This window comes from Hippopotamus amphibius, chromosome 16, assembly GCF_030028045.1.
Source record: "Hippopotamus amphibius kiboko isolate mHipAmp2 chromosome 16, mHipAmp2.hap2, whole genome shotgun sequence".
In the NCBI taxonomy this organism is placed as follows: domain Eukaryota; kingdom Metazoa; phylum Chordata; class Mammalia; order Artiodactyla; family Hippopotamidae; genus Hippopotamus; species Hippopotamus amphibius.
Genome location: NC_080201.1, coordinates 379,504 through 397,673, shown reverse-complemented (window position 1 = coordinate 397,673; position 18,170 = coordinate 379,504). Strand labels below are relative to the sequence as shown.

Below are 18,170 nucleotides of genomic sequence, written 5' to 3'. Positions count from 1 at the left end.
GGGAACTGAGGACAAATTGACGAGAGAGATTGAGTATTTACTGAGCACCTACTACGTGCCAGGCACAGTCCCAGGCTTCAGGGGCACAGGAGTGACCAAAACAAACTGTCTTACCTTCGAGTTTTTCTGGCTCTCATTGCAGTGTGTGGGCATGTGTCAACCTAAGCTTGCGGTCAGGACTGGCCACCTGTTGCCAGGTACAGGAGGACTGTGGTCCAGGGAGCCCAGGAAGAGAGGGCTGGCCTTCCTTACTCCTGCGGGCCCACCCTGCTAGGGAAGGCTCAGAGTTTCCTGGGGGTTACATCTGAAGAGCCTGAGGTCCTGTGGGGCAGTGGGAAGCTGCGTGTTAGACCTTGGTTCCCACCCTCTAGCTGCGATGCCTCAGTTGGGCTCCCCTCCTTTTTAAGCCGCAGCTGCACCGTGCTGGGGGACAGATAGATGAAACAGCGCGTGGTTAGTTGCTGCCCTTTTGAAAATTTCCCCAGGAAGGATGGTGCTTCCAGGGGAGAAGGAGGCAAAATCAGGTCACTGTTGAAAGGGACTGAGGGTGGAGGGGCTGTTGACACCATCCCTGCGGCTCTTAAGAATATCATCAAAGCCCCCAGATGAGTCAGACACGAATAAAACCAGGCGTCCCTCAGCTGGAGGTGCCCGCCCCGTGGACACTTGCTGCCTGGCCCACACTGCCATCACCCCTTTGGGAACTTTGCAGGCAGCTGTCTTCATGGTTTCCCCTTCCTGCCCTGGCCTGTGGCCCCGCCTTTGTGTCCTTGGACCCAGCAGCTTGCTTCTGATTGAAAAGAATGGAAGTGAAGGACGGCCAGGCTGAGGTTGGGTTATAAAATATTTCACTCCCCCAAGGAAGCAGGCCGCCGTGCTGGGCGTGGCAGTATCAGGTGCCCAGAGCAGGCTCCAGGTCAGGGGAACCCAGGAGGGGGACAGCCCGTCCTGGACAGTGTCCCCTCCTCCAGCTGGCCCTGGGCAGGTGTCCTGATGACTTCACAGGGGCTGCAGAGACTGAGCTAAAGGCAAAAAGGCTCAGGTGGCCCTGCCCACCACAGCCGCTCCAGGTTCTGCTGTGACTTGTCAGGGGCCGGTGTGGTGCAGCATAGCCAGGCAGAAACGCAGGGCAGGCAACAGTACTGGGTTCTGGGCAGAGAGGAGGGGTCTGGTGGAGTCCTGCTGTGTGACCTCACAAAGACTGTCACCCTCTTGAGCCGTGGCTTCCTCGACAAGATGCTTGGCAGGGACGCTGGATGCCCAGGCCGGCTATTCGCGGGGTGGGCGGCAGAGCCCTGGGGAGGAGGGGATGGCGGCCAGGGGCTGCGCGTGGTCTGGCACCAAGATAAGGGACACTACGTCCTTAGAGAAAGTCCCATCAGCATCCAAGAAAGTGGTGGAGAAAAACTAGCGGGAGGGGGAGTCCCCCCACAGGGCTGCTCCCTCTGTCAGAACCCGTGCATCTCAGCGTGTCTGCACGCACGCTGTATGTGTCTCCACCTGCACTTGATGTGTGTGTGCATGTGGTTGGTGTGCATGTGGCATGCGTGTTTAGCATGTGTGTGGTACGTCTGGTGTGTGCATGTGTGGCAGGGCTGTGTGGCGTGCACTGCTCCCCTGGGATGACAGGCCTCTGTTGTCAGTCAGGGTGGCCCCTCTGAGCGCCCCGTCTCACTTCTGAAGTAAGAGAAATAGGAGGGTGCAGGGTGGTGCAGGTGCAGACCGTTTCTTAAAGGACCGGAGAGTGAGTACTTCAGGCTTCCTGTCACAGACTCTCAGCTCTGCGCTCGTAGAGCTAGAGCGAAGCCAGCTGCAGACAACACGCACGCGCACAGAGTAGCCGTGCTCCAGGAAAACCGTGTTTGTGACCTGGCGGCTGCCAGGCTTGTCCCGAGGGCTGCAGGGGCCTCCGTCTATGGAGGTAGAAAGTCAGTCCTTTCAGGCTGCTAGAACAGAAACACCATAGACTGGGGGACTTAGAAACACCAGACACAGTTCTTGCAGCTCTGGAGGCTGCGAGTCCAAGAACGAGGCACCAGCAGATTTGGTGTGTGGTTCATTCTCTCTGGTCCCCACGTGGCAGAAGGGGTGAGGGAGTGCTCTAGGGTCCCATTTATAAAGGCACTGAGGCTCCACCCTCATGACCTAAGCACCTCCCAAGGCCCACCTAATGCCATCACATTGGGGTTAGGATCTCAACATCTGAATTTGGGGGGGACACAGTCAGTCTGGCATGAAAGAATGCCATACAATTTAATTTAAAAAGAAAAAAAGTTACCAAGCCAACTGTATGCACAACGACCTCTTTCAACATTTATTGAGTACCTACTGCATGCCAGGCACAGTGCTAGGCCAGGGACTTGGCTGTGAGATGGGACCAGGACGGTCCCCGCACCCATGGTCTGAGGACCCACGTGTAGGAAAGGGCTCTGAGGGTTGCAAGCAACTTGTAAAAATTAATACAGATTTGCGTGGAAAAAAAGCTGGAGGAATAAACACCAAAATGTTAACAGTGTGGCTTTCTGGGTGCTAGAATTTTAATTTCTTTCTTGCTTATCTACATTTTGTAATTTTTCAACAAGGAACATGTGTCATTATTTCCTGTACAACAGTAACAACAGAATATATGAAGGCGGGGATCTCATTTCCTGCGTCTGGCAGCCTGAGCTCCCGCCCCCCCACCTTCCGGGCACCCGGCCCCCATCCCTGCGGCCTCTGTGGGCTGCTGGCTGAGGAGGGGTGGGTGGTTCCTGCAGCCTGGCGGCCTCTCTCAGGCTCCAGGGAGTCCAGCGTTTTCCTCTGCGGTTTCTCTCCATCAGTACCACCTGCAGCCACCCTGCCGGCCTCCTCTCCAGGTCAGCTCCAGAGCTGAGCCCGGGGTCACCCCGGAAGGCCAGGTGGGGCCTCTCAGTGTGAGGCTGTGGCGGAGACCCCACTGGGTCCATTATAACCTCTGCACCTCGGAGACTCGAATACCCGAACTCTGTTTCCCTCTCCCTCTCGGTGGAAGTGCCACCTTACTCACTGTGGTGCTGAGCCGCAGCGGGTTTAAGCCCTGTACCCTCGCTGGTGGGCTGGGCAGCCTAGGATGCGCCCATCTCACCTGTGAAATGGGCTGCTGGGTGTTAGTAGCTAACACCATCACAGCCCGGACACACAGCAGAGAGAGCTGTCCTGGGGGAGAGGTCCTGGGGGAAGAGCCCAAGGCCTGGTGGGCCAAGGGGATAACCCTGAGCCTCACCAGGAGCTGCCGGGTGTGCCGGTGTGGGGCTGGGTGCCCGTTGGAGCCTCGACCCTCCTGGGGTTTTTCATCCTCAATCCCACAAAACTCAGAGAGGCCGGAGGCCTTGCCCAGGGTGCAGGTGGAGCTGGGATGCCTGCTAGCCAGGGAACCCCCATGAGCCCACGAGCACAGCTGATGGGCTAAGAACTCGGACTCCCCCCGGCTCTGAGCAGCTGGGCCAGAAAAGACGCAGGAGCTGGAAGGCCCAGGGTGCTAACTGCCCTCCCGACGGCGGGTTTCTGAAGCTGTTCGAACCTGGGCCAGCTTGCAAGAGAGCTGGCACGGAGGACTGAGGCGGCCGAAGGGGGCACCAGATCTGCCTGCAATGAATTCCCCTCTTCTGCAAATTGGGCACAAGGTCTTTGCCTTCCAGGCACACCCGGGGTGCAATCCCACCGTCCCACCACCAGGGGTGCTGTCTTCCACTTCCCTACGGTGGAAACGTCATCTGAGGCTGGGGTGCAACCTCCCACGTCCCCCCTGTGCCTGGGCACACCTTCCTTCCGTTGTTGGTGGGCCCTCTGACCCCAGCATCTTCTTCTGGAGTCCTGGTGGCCAAGGCTCAGCCTTGAGCTACCTGAGCTCACAGAGCCTGGTGCTCCCAAGACTTGGGCTCTGCTTCCCTGGTCCTTGGGCCCCCTTCACCTTAAACCCTCTTCCTGTCCCCCTCCCACCACGGCTTTCAGCCAGGTCTGTGTCCTATTTTTAGGCGGAAATTGGCAAGGACAGTGGGCTGGGAGGCGGTTGGTGCCTCCAGCGACAGCTTCTCTTCCGCGTGGCTTCCGCTGTCAAGACAAGGTGGTCCCGGGTGGAAGCTCAGCACGAGTGGGGCTTCTCCCATGGAGGCCAGGCCTGTTCCCATCCGGGTTCAGGGGACAGGTGTAGACGGACCCCCAGCCAGTCTGGTCAGACCCTGACCCTCAGTCTAGATGCACCCAGGACAGTGGGGGCTGCACTGGCTCTTGGACCACAGGCTCTGGGAAGGCGGGACCATTCCTTCAGCCTCCAATCCCAGCTTGCGCAGAGCCTGGCACACAGGAGGCGCACACAGGAGGCGCCCACCACATGCTTGCTGACTGAGGTGATGCCTCACGAAACACAGCAGGGCCTGGGGATGGGGTCCCAGAGATCAGGGAGAGGCACGGATTGGGTGCTAACCTGGGCCTCTGTTGCCCCCTGGCTTCCCACTGGGGCTGTCTGCAGGGACCCAGGGCCAGGGTTACCTCCTGCCCCGTGCAGATCCCCCCACCGGGGGGGCTGGGGGGCTCTGCTCAGTCTGGACCCCAAACCTTTCCGCCTTGGGGATCTGGACCCAGCGAAACCCGGTCATCCTCGAGGCGGGTGGGGACGAAGGGCGGGCTGAGGCCACCGCTCAGAGCCCAGGCCTCTCACCCGCCCCCCCGCCCCTCTCTGCCGGCCCCGCCCAGGCCCCGCCCCTCCGCTGCCCCCTGCTCCGTCCCACCCGCTCTGATCCCCGCCGCAGTCCCCGCGTGGCGGCTGCCGCGGAAGCCACGTGCGCCCGCGCCTGGCGGGCGTGCAGGGAGGGACGCGCGGCCACGCCTGGCCCGGCCATCCTCTCCCCGCGCGGCCGCGGCGCCTCTGGCGGACAGCGGCCCCTCGGTGCGCCCAGCCGGGTCCCCGAGCGCCGGCGCCGGGAGCATGAGCGCGGGCTCGGAGCGCCGGGCGGCGGCGGCGCCTGGGGTGGTGCCGGCGCCCTGCGCCTCGAAGGTGGAGCTGCGGCTCAGCTGCCGGCACCTGCTGGACCGCGACCCGCTCTCCAAGTCCGATCCGAGCGTGGTGCTGCTGCTGCAGTCGCAGGGCCAGTGGGTGCAGGTAGGGGCGGGGGCCTGGAGCAGGGGGCGCAGAGACCTAGGTGGGGGTGCGAGGCTAGTGCGGTGCAGGGCAGGGGCACGGGTGGGCTGACCTGGTCTAGAGATGGATGCCCCGAGCTGTGGGGTGGGGGTGTAGGCGCTGGACTGGAGGAGGAGCCGCGAGAGGGGCTCCAGGTAGAGGGAGGGCGCGCTGGAGTGGGGGGTGCGACCCAGGGTCCCGGCGGGGGGGGGAGGCGTCTGGGGCCAGAGTGAAGGGCCCAGGCTCAAGGGTGCCGCGGGGACCGCCCGGGGGGCGCAGAGGAGAGTGGGTTGCACAGGCGCTGGACCCAGGTCCCCGGTCCGCCTGCGGCCCGCGCGGCACCCGGGAGCGCCACTCGTCCGCCGGGTCCGCATTCGCGGGGCGGAGGCATTGGACCGCGGGTCCCGGCGGAGGCGGGCGTGCGAGCTCGGGGCGCTGCGGGCGCCGGGACTCCGTCTCCGAGACGGGGACGCCCGCGCGGGGGGCCCCTCAGCCTGGCGCCCGGCCCTCCTGTGCTGGAAGGGTCGAGCGGGTCCCGAGCGGCCCGGCGTGCGGCCGGGGTCGGGGCAGCCGGGGACGCCTCGCCGCCGCCGCGGCCCCGGCGCTGGGCGGCGCGTCTCGCGTGCGGGCGCCGCGGGCTTCTGCTCCGGCCCCGGGAGCGGCCGGGCCGCCTGCGCGGGGGCGGGCTCCTCACCCCGGGCCGGCCCCCCCCGCTCGCTCCGCTCTGCGCCCCACGAGGCGCTTTCTCCGTCACCATCTCCTGCCAGAAGCGTGGCCTCGCCTCGAAGGGGCTAGAAATTGGGGGCAAGCAGGCGAGGTCGGGCCTCGGGGAGCTGGGGGCTGGACCTCGAACCCGGGCGCGCCCCGGGCTCCAGCGCTCCCGACCGCCGCGGGCCCCTCCCCACGTGCGGCGACCCTGGCCCCGGGGGCAGGGCGCGGCCCGGGCGGAGGCAGGTCGGCGTGCAGGACTCTGGCCGGGCTGCGGGCACGTCCGGGGCACAGCCGCTGAGCACGCGGAGTCCTGCAGGATGCGGGGCGCCAGCTCCCCAAACCCGCTCTGCTCCCTTGGCTGTGACCTTGTGCTGCCTCTTGTCATTTCTGGACACCAGCCTCCTGGGGCTGAGAAACCCGCCAGTCATCCACCTTGGGAGGAAAGCATCTATCTGCTGGGGGCGGGGGGCAAGCCCCCGTTAGCCTTCCTTGCTCGGCCTGAGTGCTGCCTGCGGCCTGTGTCCCTTCAGGGGCACATAGACACCCTCATCTGGAGTGCGGCAGTTTGTGGGACCCTGGAGGGGGGCACAGAAACCTACCTCCCCAGCCCAGATCGTGCTTGGAGGGTCTAGGGGGACCCAAGCTGGAGGAGAGAGCGGAGCCCAGGGGTTATCTTTGCAACCCCTCCTGCAGTCTCCCTGCCTAGCTGGCTGGGCGCTGGCAAGAGGTCTCAGCTTTTGGTTTGCCCAGTCCAGTCCAGGTTCCAGCCCGACTCTGTCCCTGACCTGGGGTGCCCTGGACACTCCCTCCCCTTCTGAGTTTGCTTCCCCATCTGTGGTGTGGGGGTGGAACAGGCCATGTGGGTAAGAGGTGAGAAGCTACAGTCTGTGGGGGCCAAAGGACTGCACCTTTATCTCAGGGAGGGAGTTGCCCAGGGCTGCCTCACAGCAGCAGGTGGGGGGGGGTCTTCCCACAGCACGGCCTGCAAGCAAGTCCTCCAGGACCACTGGAGGGCAGATGGGTGGGAGAGGGGACCCTGAGAGCTAGAGCTGGGGCACAGGGCCACGAGGAGTGCGCAGGTGGAATCCTTCCCCAGGGGTCTGCTCACCCAGGGGGCTGCTTGCAGGTGGACAGAACCGAGGTGGTCCGGAGCAGCCTGCACCCCGTCTTCTCCAAGGTCTTCACACTCGACTACTACTTTGAGGAGGTGCAGAAGCTGCGCTTTGAGGTCTACGACACGCATGGGCCCAGCAGCCTCAGCTGCCAGGATGATGACTTCCTGGGGGGCATAGAATGCACCTTGGGGCAGGTGGGCGCCCGTCCCCTCGGGAGGGAGAGGGAAGAGGGCAGCACGGGCACCTCCGTTGGTCCTGAGGCTGGAGCAATGGCAGTGGTGGCCTGGGGACAGCGTGATTGCACCTGTGTACCAGGTGCTCTGCCTAACTCCATAGCTCCTCTTAAAACTTTCTTTCAGTTATATAAAAAACGTAATTTTGAACTGGGTAACACATTCATGTGGATCTAAATTCCGGAAGTATAATAGGCACGCCCTGGACCCTCCCTCCTGCCCTGTCCCCAGGTTCCTTACATCCTTCTGGAGAGATTTATTCTTATCCGAGCAAAAGAATGTATAGTTTTTCTCTATATGCATACTTTAAAAAATTAATTAATTTCTTTGGCTGGCTGTGTCAGGTCTTAGGTGTGGCACTTGGGATCTTCGTGGCAATGTGTGGGATGCGGGCTAAGTAGTTGCAGCATGTGGGCTTAGCTGCCCCTCTGCATATGGGATCTTGGTTCTCCAACCAGGGATGGAACCCGCATCCCCTGCATTGGAAGGCGGATTCTTAACCACTGGACCACTGAGGAAGTCCCTCCCTGTATATCTACTTTTAAAAACACAAGCGGCATACACTGTTCTGCAGCTTGCTTCTTTCACTTCCACGGCATAAGGGAGCCCTTCCCTTGTGTCTCGCCATGGCAGTGACCGGGCTGAGGTCCAGCCTCCACCTGAGGGACACTGCATCCTCTGGTGAGGTTGTTCCAGTCAGCTCTACCCGTGTCAGTGTAATGAGAGCTCTTTGCCACCAGCCAGACTGCTTAGCACAGGCTTTGGGCCGAACACTCCATGTGTCACATGTTAGATTCTCATGAGTGCTCTGGGTCCTTCTTTTGTAGTCAGGTGTCATTTACATGCAGTGAGGTGTGTAGACCTTGAGGGTTGGGATTGAGGGGCTTAGACAATTGTATACGCCTGGCCATCGCCCAGATTGCACAGCACAGTTTTGTCATCCGGCTGGTCCCCTGCTCCTCTGAACCCCCTCCCCCAGCAGTTCTGCCTGTGCTAGAACATCATGTCTGCGAGTCACACAGCATGTTCTCATGTGTGTCTGGCTTCTCTCACCCAGCATGAAGCCCGTGTGGCTCATGTGCATTGCTGCCTCGGCCGGAGAAGGAAGAGCAGGGCCTCCCCGCAGATGAGAGGGCCCAGATTTAGGCAGGGCACCGCCCCACGTGCAAGCAGCAGGGAAGGGTTCCACCCAGTGCTGGCCTCCACCTCCCTTGTGAGCATGGACGGGGTGGACACACATGCACGGACACGTGTGTCGGCATGCATGCCTGGACATCCACGTGCAAACACACATGTACACGTGAGTGGGGACCCATGGACACACGTACAGGTCCGTGCCGGGCACACACGGATACACGTATGGACACACACCTCTGGATACACAGGCCTCCCAGGACCGCCAGGTCTGCATGGCCGTCAGGGGCACCACAGTCAGTGGCCAAAGGCTCGGACCCCGGCTTCCAAATTCCTTGCCCTTGAACCACTCCCAGACCTCTGCCCGAACCTCCACTTCCTCATCTGGGAAACGGAGACCATGACAACGTCAGCCACCTCACGGGGAGTTGCGGGGCTCCCAGGAAGCATGGTCACTGTTATCAAACGCGCGACACCGGCTATCCCATTCCTCCTAATAGGAGAGCCCGGAAGTGAGCCTTCGAATGGGACAATCTGGGGGGCCTGGCACATGGCCTGTTTTGGCCTCTGCTTCCCCCACCCGGGATGGGTTTCTCTTCTGTACAGAATGTTCCCATGTGCTCGGAGCTGTGAGCCAGGCAGATCCTGATGGGTGTGTGTGTGGGGGGGTCCTGTCTCCCGTCTGTCTGAGCCGGTCAGACAGGAGCCCGTGTGGGGCGGAGCAGTGAGGGCCAGCGCTGCCACAACCGGGGCACAGCTGAGGACTCTGTCTTTGCTGGCCGGTGGAGGGCGAGTGCCCGCACATACACAGTCCCTGACCCTCCGGCAGCCACGAGGGTGGTGGTTCTCTGTGTCCCGTGCAGACCAGCCTGAGAGCGGCCCCCGGTGGGTGGGCCCAGGAGGCGGTGAGGGGCGCCGAGCCGAGGGCCTGGGGCAGCGGGAGGGGGCGTGGGGGGGCCGCTGCCAGGCCCCGAGGGCGGGGTGCCTGGGTGGTCGGTCTGGGAAGCCGGCCCACCGAGGGTGAGTGGGGGCGTTGGGGAGCAGACAGGGAAGCCTCGGGCGGGGCCGGGGTCCCCGGGCAGCAGGCACGGGCCCCTCCTGAGCCTCCGACTTCCAGATAGCGGCCCAGAAGAAGCTGACCCGAGCCCTGCTGCTGAAGTTCGGCAGGAAAGCCGGCAAGTCCACGCTCACGGTGAGGCCCCGCCCCTCCGCGGCCGGGGCTCCGGGGGGAGGGGGAGGCGGCGCCGGGGCGTCCAGACCCCGCCCCGAGGCTGCGCTGCCGCCGGGCCCCTCCTGCCCCGCTCCGCGCAGGTGACGGCCGAGGACATCTCCGGGAACAACGGCTACGCGGAGCTGTCCTTCCGGGCCAGGAAGCTGGACGACAAGGTGAGCGGCGCCCGCCCGGGGCCCGGCTTCCCCTCCCGTCGGAGGTGTAGACAGAGCGCCGCCGTGTCCGCTGGCAGACGCGCGGCCGCCCCTGTGCTGCGGTCAGCGGCCTGTCCGCGTCACGGCCGTCACCTCACCCTTAGCTCCCTGTGCCGGGCGCTCAGGGGCGCAGGGAGGGCCCCGTGCAGACCGCGGAGGCATCGGACCTGGACGGAGGCTGAAGTGCGGGTGGGGCAGGTTGCGGGTGGGAGCCAGGCTGGGGAGCCGGAGTCGCTCTCAGGGAGGGCTCTGCCCTCGCAGCCGGGACGTGGCAGGGCCCGGCCCCCGCCCCGCTGGCCCAGCGCAGGCTCTGCTCCTCCTGCAGGACCTCTTCAGCAAGTCGGACCCCTTCCTGGAGCTGTACCGGATCAGGGATGACGAGAGCCAGCAGCTAGTGTACAGGACGGAGGTGAGGGTCCCCGCCCAGCTCCCAGGGGCAGCAGGAAGGGACGGGGGCGGGGCCACCCCGACCCCCCCTGCATCGCCCTGGCCCCTCCTGGCTGTAGGGGTCTTGACCCCCAAAACCGCCGTCACCCATTCCCAACAGGGAGCGTCCAGGCGGGCATGGAGCTTCTGTCCTAGAATCAAGGATCCGGATTTGCTGTCACTACCTGCCCGTGAAACAAGATTTCAGTTACAGCAGTGGAAGGGTTTCCTTTTGAAGTAAATTAATTTGGGTAAAAAAAGGCTATTTAAGGAAAAAGGACTCCAGGTGGGCCAGGAGTGTGGGGGAAGTTGTGAACGTGGCTCTGGGAGGAACGAGGTTCCAGGTTCGGAGGTGCAGCTCTGGGCTCGCAGGGTCCTGCCCGGAGCCTGAGGCAGGGCCCCCTGACCGCCCGCCCCTCCCGGCCCGCAGGTGGTGAAGAACGACCTGAGCCCCACCTGGCAGCCTTTCAAGGTGTCTCTGAGCAGCCTGTGCAGCTGTGAGGAGTCTCGGCCTCTGAAGGTGGGAGGGGCGGGGCCGGCTGGCGGGGGCGGGGCCAGCCCCGCCAGACCACACCTTCTTGGAGTTGTACACGGGGAGAGGTGGCGTGGAGGGGCCCCAGAGGGGCAGGCGGGCTGAGGGGTCCCGGGGTCCGCAGGGCCTCGTCTGGGATTATGACTCCCGCGGGAAGCACGACTTCATCGGAGAATTCTCCACCACCTTCGCGGAGATGCAGAAAGCTTTCGGGGAGGACCAGGTGAGAGCAGGGCGGGCCGGCCTGGCCCCCAGGGTGCGCTGGGGCGCTGGCCCTGGGCTGGGTTGCCCCAGAAGTTGCTGTGGTGGCTGTAGAGAGGCTCGTGTTGATGATAGAGCGTGACACCCATGCCTCCCGGCCCCTTGGGGTGGGTGCTGGGTGCCGGAACTCTGGGTGGGGGTCTCTGCCTGTCCCTGTCCCCAGGCCCAGTGGGACTGTGTGAACTCCAAGTACAAGCAGAAGAAACGCAATTACAAGAACTCTGGGCTGGTCATCCTGGCAGACCTGAAGGTGAGCCTGGGCCAGGCCTGCAGACCCTCCTCTCCCACCCGTGGCGGGGGAGGGGTCTTGCTTCTGCCTAAGCTCTGCGGAGAGTGAGCTGGGCAGGGGCGGCAGGCCACTCCCTGCAACCACCCCCACTGTCAGATGGACCCTCATGGGCCCCCATCCCAGAGGTCTGGCGCCCCCAATGCGTGGAGGTGGGGGGGGTGAGGGGAGGGGGAGACGAGAATAGGTGGTGCGGGGAGATGGCATTCAGGCGGCTGAGGGCCGAGAGGAGGGGACTGAGGCTGCTGGGCTCCTGGGGGAGGACAGGTCCCGGGAGCCCCAAAGGTCCCCGCCCTGGAGCCCTGGCCTCAGGCTTCCCGGGGTGGGGGTCCTGGACGTTCTACAGGGTGTACTCGTTCCTGGACTACGTCATGGGCGGCTGTCAGATCCACTTCACGGTGTCCACGGACCTTCCGCGCCGCCTGCGGGGGCGTCCCAGCAGGATGGGGGCGCCGGGCCCACCCCTCAGCCCCCAGCTGCCCCTCCCCACCCTGGGCGGGAATCAGAGCCCCGTTTGGCACCCGGCCCACCGGTCCCTTCCGCGTGGCCTCCGCGCTCCTCCACGTGACAGCCAGAATGGCCTGAGGGAAGTGACCGGGCTGGGGGACACAGGGATCCCAGCTCAGGGCTTGCTCCTCCCAGGCCCTGCCTGGGCCCTGCCCCCACCCTGCCCCACAGACCTCGCTGGAGGAGGAGGCGCTGAGGGTCCGCTGGCTGGTGTTGTCCGCACAGGCACTGGCCACCCCTGGGGACCAAGGAGCTTTGGGGTTCGCATGTCCTTTCTCCTGTGATCCCGCCAGCACAGCGCCGGGCCCTCAGGTTTCCCCACAGCCCTGGGCAAGCGGGTCCCCAGGCCTCGGTTTCCCTTCCCTGTCAGAAGGGGGTGCAGGGGCCCACCCCAGCCCAGGAGGGCGGGGCTGCCGGCTCCTCACGCTGCGGCCTCTGCAGGTGGCCATCGACTTCACGGCCTCCAACGGGGACCCCAGGAACAGCTGCTCCCTGCACTACGTCAACCCCTTCCAGCCCAACGAGTACCTGCAGGCCCTGGTGGCTGTGGGCGAGGTCTGCCAGGACTAGGACAGGTGAGCCAGCCCCTCCCCCGCCTCCCGGGCTCTGCATAGAGCGTGGGGCGGCACCGCCCAGGGCCCCAGATGGGAGCGGGGCCGGCCCCCCCGCCACGGTCCCCTTGGCGCTTCACACAGACACAGGGGTCCACGTCCCACTTCGCAGACCAGTAAACTGAGGCCGGGGAGGGGTGGAGCCCTCGCCTGGAGGCCGAGGTCCGGCATCCAGTCGGCTCCACCCCTGCCTGCCTGTGTGCGGGCGGCTTCTTCATGGCTCTGGGCCTCTGTTTCCACCATGTGGCTCAGGGTGGGGCCTGGACCCCCGTAAAGTGTCAGCCTGGTCTCCTGGCTCTGTCAGTGTCTTTCCAAAGCGCCCCAGCCCCACCCCCAGGGAGGTCAGGGATCCTGGGGATGGGGCCACATCTCTTCCAGTGACAAGAGGCTCTCTGCTCTGGGGTTTGGAGCCTGGATCCCTCCCAAGTATGAGGTAGGGGAGCCCAGGTCCTAGGACCCCTGGGTGCCGTCTCTCCCACGGGGAACCAGCTACCGTGTAATTGGCTGTGGGGGGTGGGGGGTGGTCAGGGTGCAGGGACCGCCTGCTGGCCAGAGGGCTGACCTTTGATCTCCCAGCACGCGTGATCTCAGGGCTGAAGACGAGCCTGCAGCCCTGTTAGGAGGAGGGCGGACATTAGTCTGGAACCTTCCAGTTAGAAAGGAAGGTCCATCCTCCCGCGCTCTGTGCCCGGTGACCGCCTTCCATGAAGGGTCTTTGACGTGATGGCCCCGGCAGCTGTAAATGCACCTCTCCCGGTAGGTGGGGGTGTGGGGTCCTGGGAGGTGGACCTGCTGGCCGGTCCCTTCTGTGCCCGCCAGGTGTCCCATGACTTCGCCATCAATTTCAACCCCGAGGATGACGAGTGTGAAGGTAGGCGCTCGAGGCATGCCCGGCGTGGGGGTGTGGCGGGGCTGGGCTCACCCCTCCCCCCGCAGGAGTCCAGGGCGTGGTGGAGGCCTACCAGAACTGTCTGCCCCGGGTCCAGCTCTGCGGCCCCACCAACGTGGCCCATCATTCTCCAGGGTGGACCGCGTGGCCGCAGCCGCGGAGCGCAGCGGCGAGGCCTCCATAGGTGCCGGGGCTGGGGCGCCGGGGGCCTGGGCACGTGAGGAGGGGCTGCCTGCGGCTGGGGAAGGGGGCAGGGCCGGGGCCTCGTGGAGGTCACAGAGGCCGAGGGAACGGGCACAGCGGGCTGGCGTGTCTGGACCAAATGAGGATGGGCCGGGAGACGCTGAGGGCCTGGAGCCAGGGGGCTGAACTCTGTTCTCAGGCACAGGGGAGCTCTCACCTGGCGGCTGATTCGCTGTTTATGGTTCTCTTGTACATATATTGTTATTTCCTTTGCATTATTATTATTTATTGATTTCTGGCCCTGTCGTGACCTTAGCTCCCCAACCAGGGGTTGAACGTGGGCCCTGGTAGTGAAAGCACCGAGTCCTAACCACTGGACCGCCGGGGAATTCCCTGTATTTTTAATTTGCACAAGTAATGCTGTGCTAAAGGCTGCATTCTGCTTTAGAGTGTTTTGTAGACCTGTTCGTGCTGCTGTAGGCATGGCTACTCTGTTGCCTTCTTTTAACTTTTTATTTTGAAAAAAACATCAAATTTATGGAAGGATGATACAACACCTTCCGTACATCCTTCCCCTGGACTCAGCCATCACCGGCTTCTTGTGCTGTTTCCTCCTCCTCCTCCTCCCGCTTCTCTCTCTTACCCACCCCCACCTGTATGTGATACTGTTGTCTTCCTTCTGAACCACTCGAGGGCAGGCTGCTGACCTCCTGAGCGCCGCCCACCGCAAGTTCTCCGAGTTGATCTGCTCACAGCCAGGATGCTGTGTGCACGACCACAGTTCAGCTTTCGAGCGCCACATTTTATTTATTTATTATTTATTTATTTATTCATTTATTGGCTGCATTCAGTGTTCATTGCTGTGTGCGGACTTTCTCTTGTTGTGGAGCACGAGCTTCTAGGCACACGGGCTTCAGTAGTTGTGGCACGTGGGTTCAATAGTTGTGGCTTGTGGGCTCTAGACCGCAGGCTCAGTAGTTGTGGCGCAAGGGCTTAGTAGCTCTGCCGCATGTGGGATCTTCCCGGCCCAGGGATCGAACCCGTGTCCCCTGCATTGGCAGGTGGGTTCTTAACCACGGTGCCACCAGGGAAGCCCTCGAGCCCCACAAGGAAAGCAACCCCCTCCTCTGTCTCACCCCCACGTCCATCTGTCCCCACCTGTCCATGTCCCCCACCGTCCCAGGACCTGCCCATCACGTGTCCTGGTCTCCTGATCTGGGCTGCTCCTCTCAGCCTTGCTCCGTCCTCGTGACTTGCCCTGGCCCAGACTCTGGTCACTTGTGGTCCCGTTGCCCAGCTGTCCCTCGCCCTGCATGAGGGCGGCTCTCCCCTGCACGGAGCCCCCAAAGCTGGGGTTGCAGCCTTGCTCTTCATTCCTCAGATCTGGGCGTTCTCTCCTGTAACCACGGCACAAGTGTTAATTTCAGGTTGTTTAATTTAGATCCAATACTTTAATCCATAGAATACACTCTGATTTCATTAATTGCCCCAATAATAATTCTATCGCAATATTATTCCTGGCGCAGAATCCAGTCTAGAGTCAAGGGTTACATTCAGTTGTCATGTTCTCCTGTTGTTTTAAAGCAAGTCGCAGACACATAATTTCACCTGTAAACATGAGTATAAACCTCTGAAAGAGAAACAATAGGGTCCCCCGCCATTATCACGCCCAAAGATCATTCCTGAGTATTAAGTGTCCAGCCAAGTCGTGCACGTCGTCTTGGCTTTCCCAGGAGGAACGGGGTGAAGATAAGGGCCTCGACCTGATGGTGGGTGTGGCCATCCTGCTGGGGACCCCTGCCTTCTCTCACGAGGTCACCTTGCAGTCTCCTTGCTGAAGACACCGGCACGTGCGTCCAGTAGGGCCCCCCAGCTGCAGTCTGCTGACCTTGGCCTCGTGGTGGCCTCCACATCCCCTCTGATTCCTCTGGGGAGGTCAGACTCCGGGGGCACTCAGGGCTGCCCATGTCCTTTCTGGGGCTCGGACCTTTCATCTTGGCTGAACAAGTTGGATGCGGGTGGACACTGGGGGTGCATCCCGGGCCGCACTTCCCTGTGCCTCCACCTGGAATTTGCCCCCCCGATCTCTCTGTCACGTGGAGAAGCCCTGTCCCTTCTCGCTGGTGCCTCCCGGGGCCCTGACTGCAGTGGTCTCCGGGCTCAGGTGAAGCTTCCCTGCCAGGCGGTGATGGTGTGGCGCTTGCACCGCCGGCAGACGCTGGGCTGTGAGATGTTAGTGGAGAACTGGCCCTGCTCGGGGGGTGGGAGGAGGTCGTGTGGGGCCGAGGGCCCAGCCAGGCACTGCGGGGCACTTTAGTCCTGGACAGCAGGCTGCCCATCCCCTTGGTCTCGGGGCTCAGAGAGGGGGCCCTCTGAGAGAGGGTGACCCTGGCGGGCTGTCGGCTGGTTCCTTTGCTTGGGAGACGTTGCAGTGCTGGGTGCCCACTCGGCCAGGGGCTGGGCCAGCGGGCGGACAGCCCGGCCTTCCAGGGGCTGCAGCTCCAGGGCAATTGTTGCTTCTCTTGTATGTTTTCTCTCGTCCAGATTTTTAGTAGTGATTACTGTGTGGTTTTGTTTTCTTCACACTGGAAATGGACTCTTATTGGAAATGAGTCCCAGTCTGTCTGCTGCAGATGCACTGGGCACCCAGCCAGGCTGGACCAGAGAGTGTCCTCTTGAAACTCTGTTACTCGAGTCTCAGCGTCTCTTCAGGGTGTGGAAGCCCCTCCCCACTCAGGGCCCGCAGACCCCTCCCCCTCCGGCCTCAGACCAGGGTCAACCCCGGCCCCCCCAGCCTCTGTCTCCCCTTCTGTAGGGTGTGGCCGTCCCAGCATCCGCCCAGGGCCAGAGGGAGCATGTGCTCACGGTTCGTTGTGATTGCGTGTGTGTGTGCGTGCGTGTTATGCTGCAGCAGAAACACCTTCAGGAGAGCTTGGAAACCGTGGTCACCCCCAGCCACCTGCTGGGCGGACCTGGGGTTTGACTGGGGGGAGACGCAGCCACCCTGAAGGGTCCCCGCGGCCCCTCCCCCTGCGCCCCCAGCAATACTACATCCTGCTGATCCTGACGGATGGCGTGGTGACCAACATGGCGGACACGCGCGAGGCCATCGTGCGCGCCTCCCACCTGCCCGTGTCCATTATCGTCGTGGGGGTGGGCAACGCCGACTTCACCGACATGCAGGGCCTCGACGGCGACGACGGCGTCCTGCGCGCCCCGCGGGGGGCGCCCGCCCTCCGGGACACCGTGCAGTGCGTGCCCTCCCGCGAGCTCAAGAGCGTGAGTGCCGGCTGGGCGCGTCCCTCGGGCAGCGCAGCGGGGACGATGCGTGCTGGGCCCCTGCCCGTCCTGAGCGGCTTTCAGCCCCTAGAAACGATTGCATCATGAGAAGGTCACACGGATGCCCCAGAGCACGGGGCGCCCCTCGGGCAGCTTCCCCGCCCCCTCCCAGGCCCCTCTGTGATGTGGTAAGAACTGCCCGTCCCGTGGACACACACTCAGCTTCACCGGACCTGGGCCTCCCCTCCTGCCTCAGCCGCTGTGCCCTGTGCCAGGACAGGGTCACACCAACTCACGGAAGTCCACCTGCGCCCCCTGCAGTGTCAGCGTGGGTGGACTGCCCGGCCACCGTGGCCTCGTGGTTAACACAGGCTCACCCGGCCGCCCACTGGGTGAAGTCCTGGTCATGGTCCTGGGAGCTAGTGTGTGACCCCTAGAGGGTGGAGACGGTGGTGTGAACAGCAACTTTAGGGGAGGGGCTGGGTGTGAGCAGGTGGGGGAGGGGCTGGGTGTGAGCAGGTGGGGGAGGGGCTGGGGTGTGAGCAGGTGGGGGAGGGGCTGGTGGTGGGACGCTGGCTGGAGGCACGTCGTCTCCCACCCCCCGCCCCACAGGCGTCCCCCGCCGCGCTGGCCAAGAGCGTGCTGGCCGAGGTGCCCAGGCAGCTGGTTGAGTATTACAGCCACAAGGAGCTGCCTCCGAGAGACCTTGGCAAGGCCAGCCCAGGCTCTGCTCCATGAGGACACACAGTGGGGGTGGCCAGACTGTGTCCACCGTCTGCCTCTGGCACCCTCCCCCCGACTCCCCGGGGGCCTCCCGTCCCCCAGCGCAGGCCCACCCTCAGCTCCTGTGACCCCGCTGCCCGGTGGGCCAGCCTCCCTCCAGGCCCCAGGGCTGAAGCAGGAGCAGAGCCCGCTGGGCATGCCTGACCGGCCCCGGCTGCGGGCGGGGATCGGGGCAGAGGGAGGGGCCGCAGGCAGCGCCCGACTCGGAGAAGACCCTGGGCCCCCAGACACCCGTCCCTACCGCCAGAGTCCTGTCTGTCCCAGCTGCACCCTCCTGTCTCTCTGTGTCTGCGGGGGTGGGGGCGGGGGGGTAGGCTGAATAAATGTCATCTTGTCCTGGCGGCGCTGTGCCTTTACGGCCCCCAGCAGAGGACTGCAGCCCCCTGGAGGCGGGGCGGTGCACGCGCGCTCTGCAGCCCCCGCGCTGGAGCAGGGAGCTCCTGATCAGGCTCGCCGGGTCCTTCCTGGACTGAAAGGGTGCGGGGCTGAGGGGTGCGGGGAGGCAGTGCTCGACCGTAGGAAGGGCCGATGGCCGCCCCGGCCCGAGCAGCCCACCCCTGGCTCCCAGGATCCCTTGCCTGAGGTCTGCACCAGCCGGCTCAGGTGGGGTGGGCTCTGTGCGCGGGGCTGCCCGAGGGCCCACTGGAGGCTGTGTGCTCTG

General features: G+C 63.7%; 1 protein-coding gene across 1 annotated transcript; it reads left to right on the top strand.

The window, feature by feature from the left end:
- The first annotated feature begins 4,942 nt into the window (after positions 1 to 4,942).
- CPNE7 (copine 7) lies at positions 4,943 to 17,464 on the top strand. The gene is given in 16 exon segments (XM_057712193.1): positions 4,943 to 5,116; positions 6,972 to 7,154; positions 9,445 to 9,519; positions 9,639 to 9,713; positions 10,078 to 10,161; positions 10,609 to 10,698; positions 10,835 to 10,933; positions 11,135 to 11,222; positions 11,597 to 11,655; positions 12,206 to 12,339; positions 12,754 to 12,808; positions 13,195 to 13,246; positions 13,312 to 13,380; positions 13,383 to 13,450; positions 16,490 to 16,726; positions 17,339 to 17,464. Coding segments are annotated over 16 exon segments (1,668 nt in total).
- Positions 17,465 to 18,170: the final 706 nt, after the last annotated feature.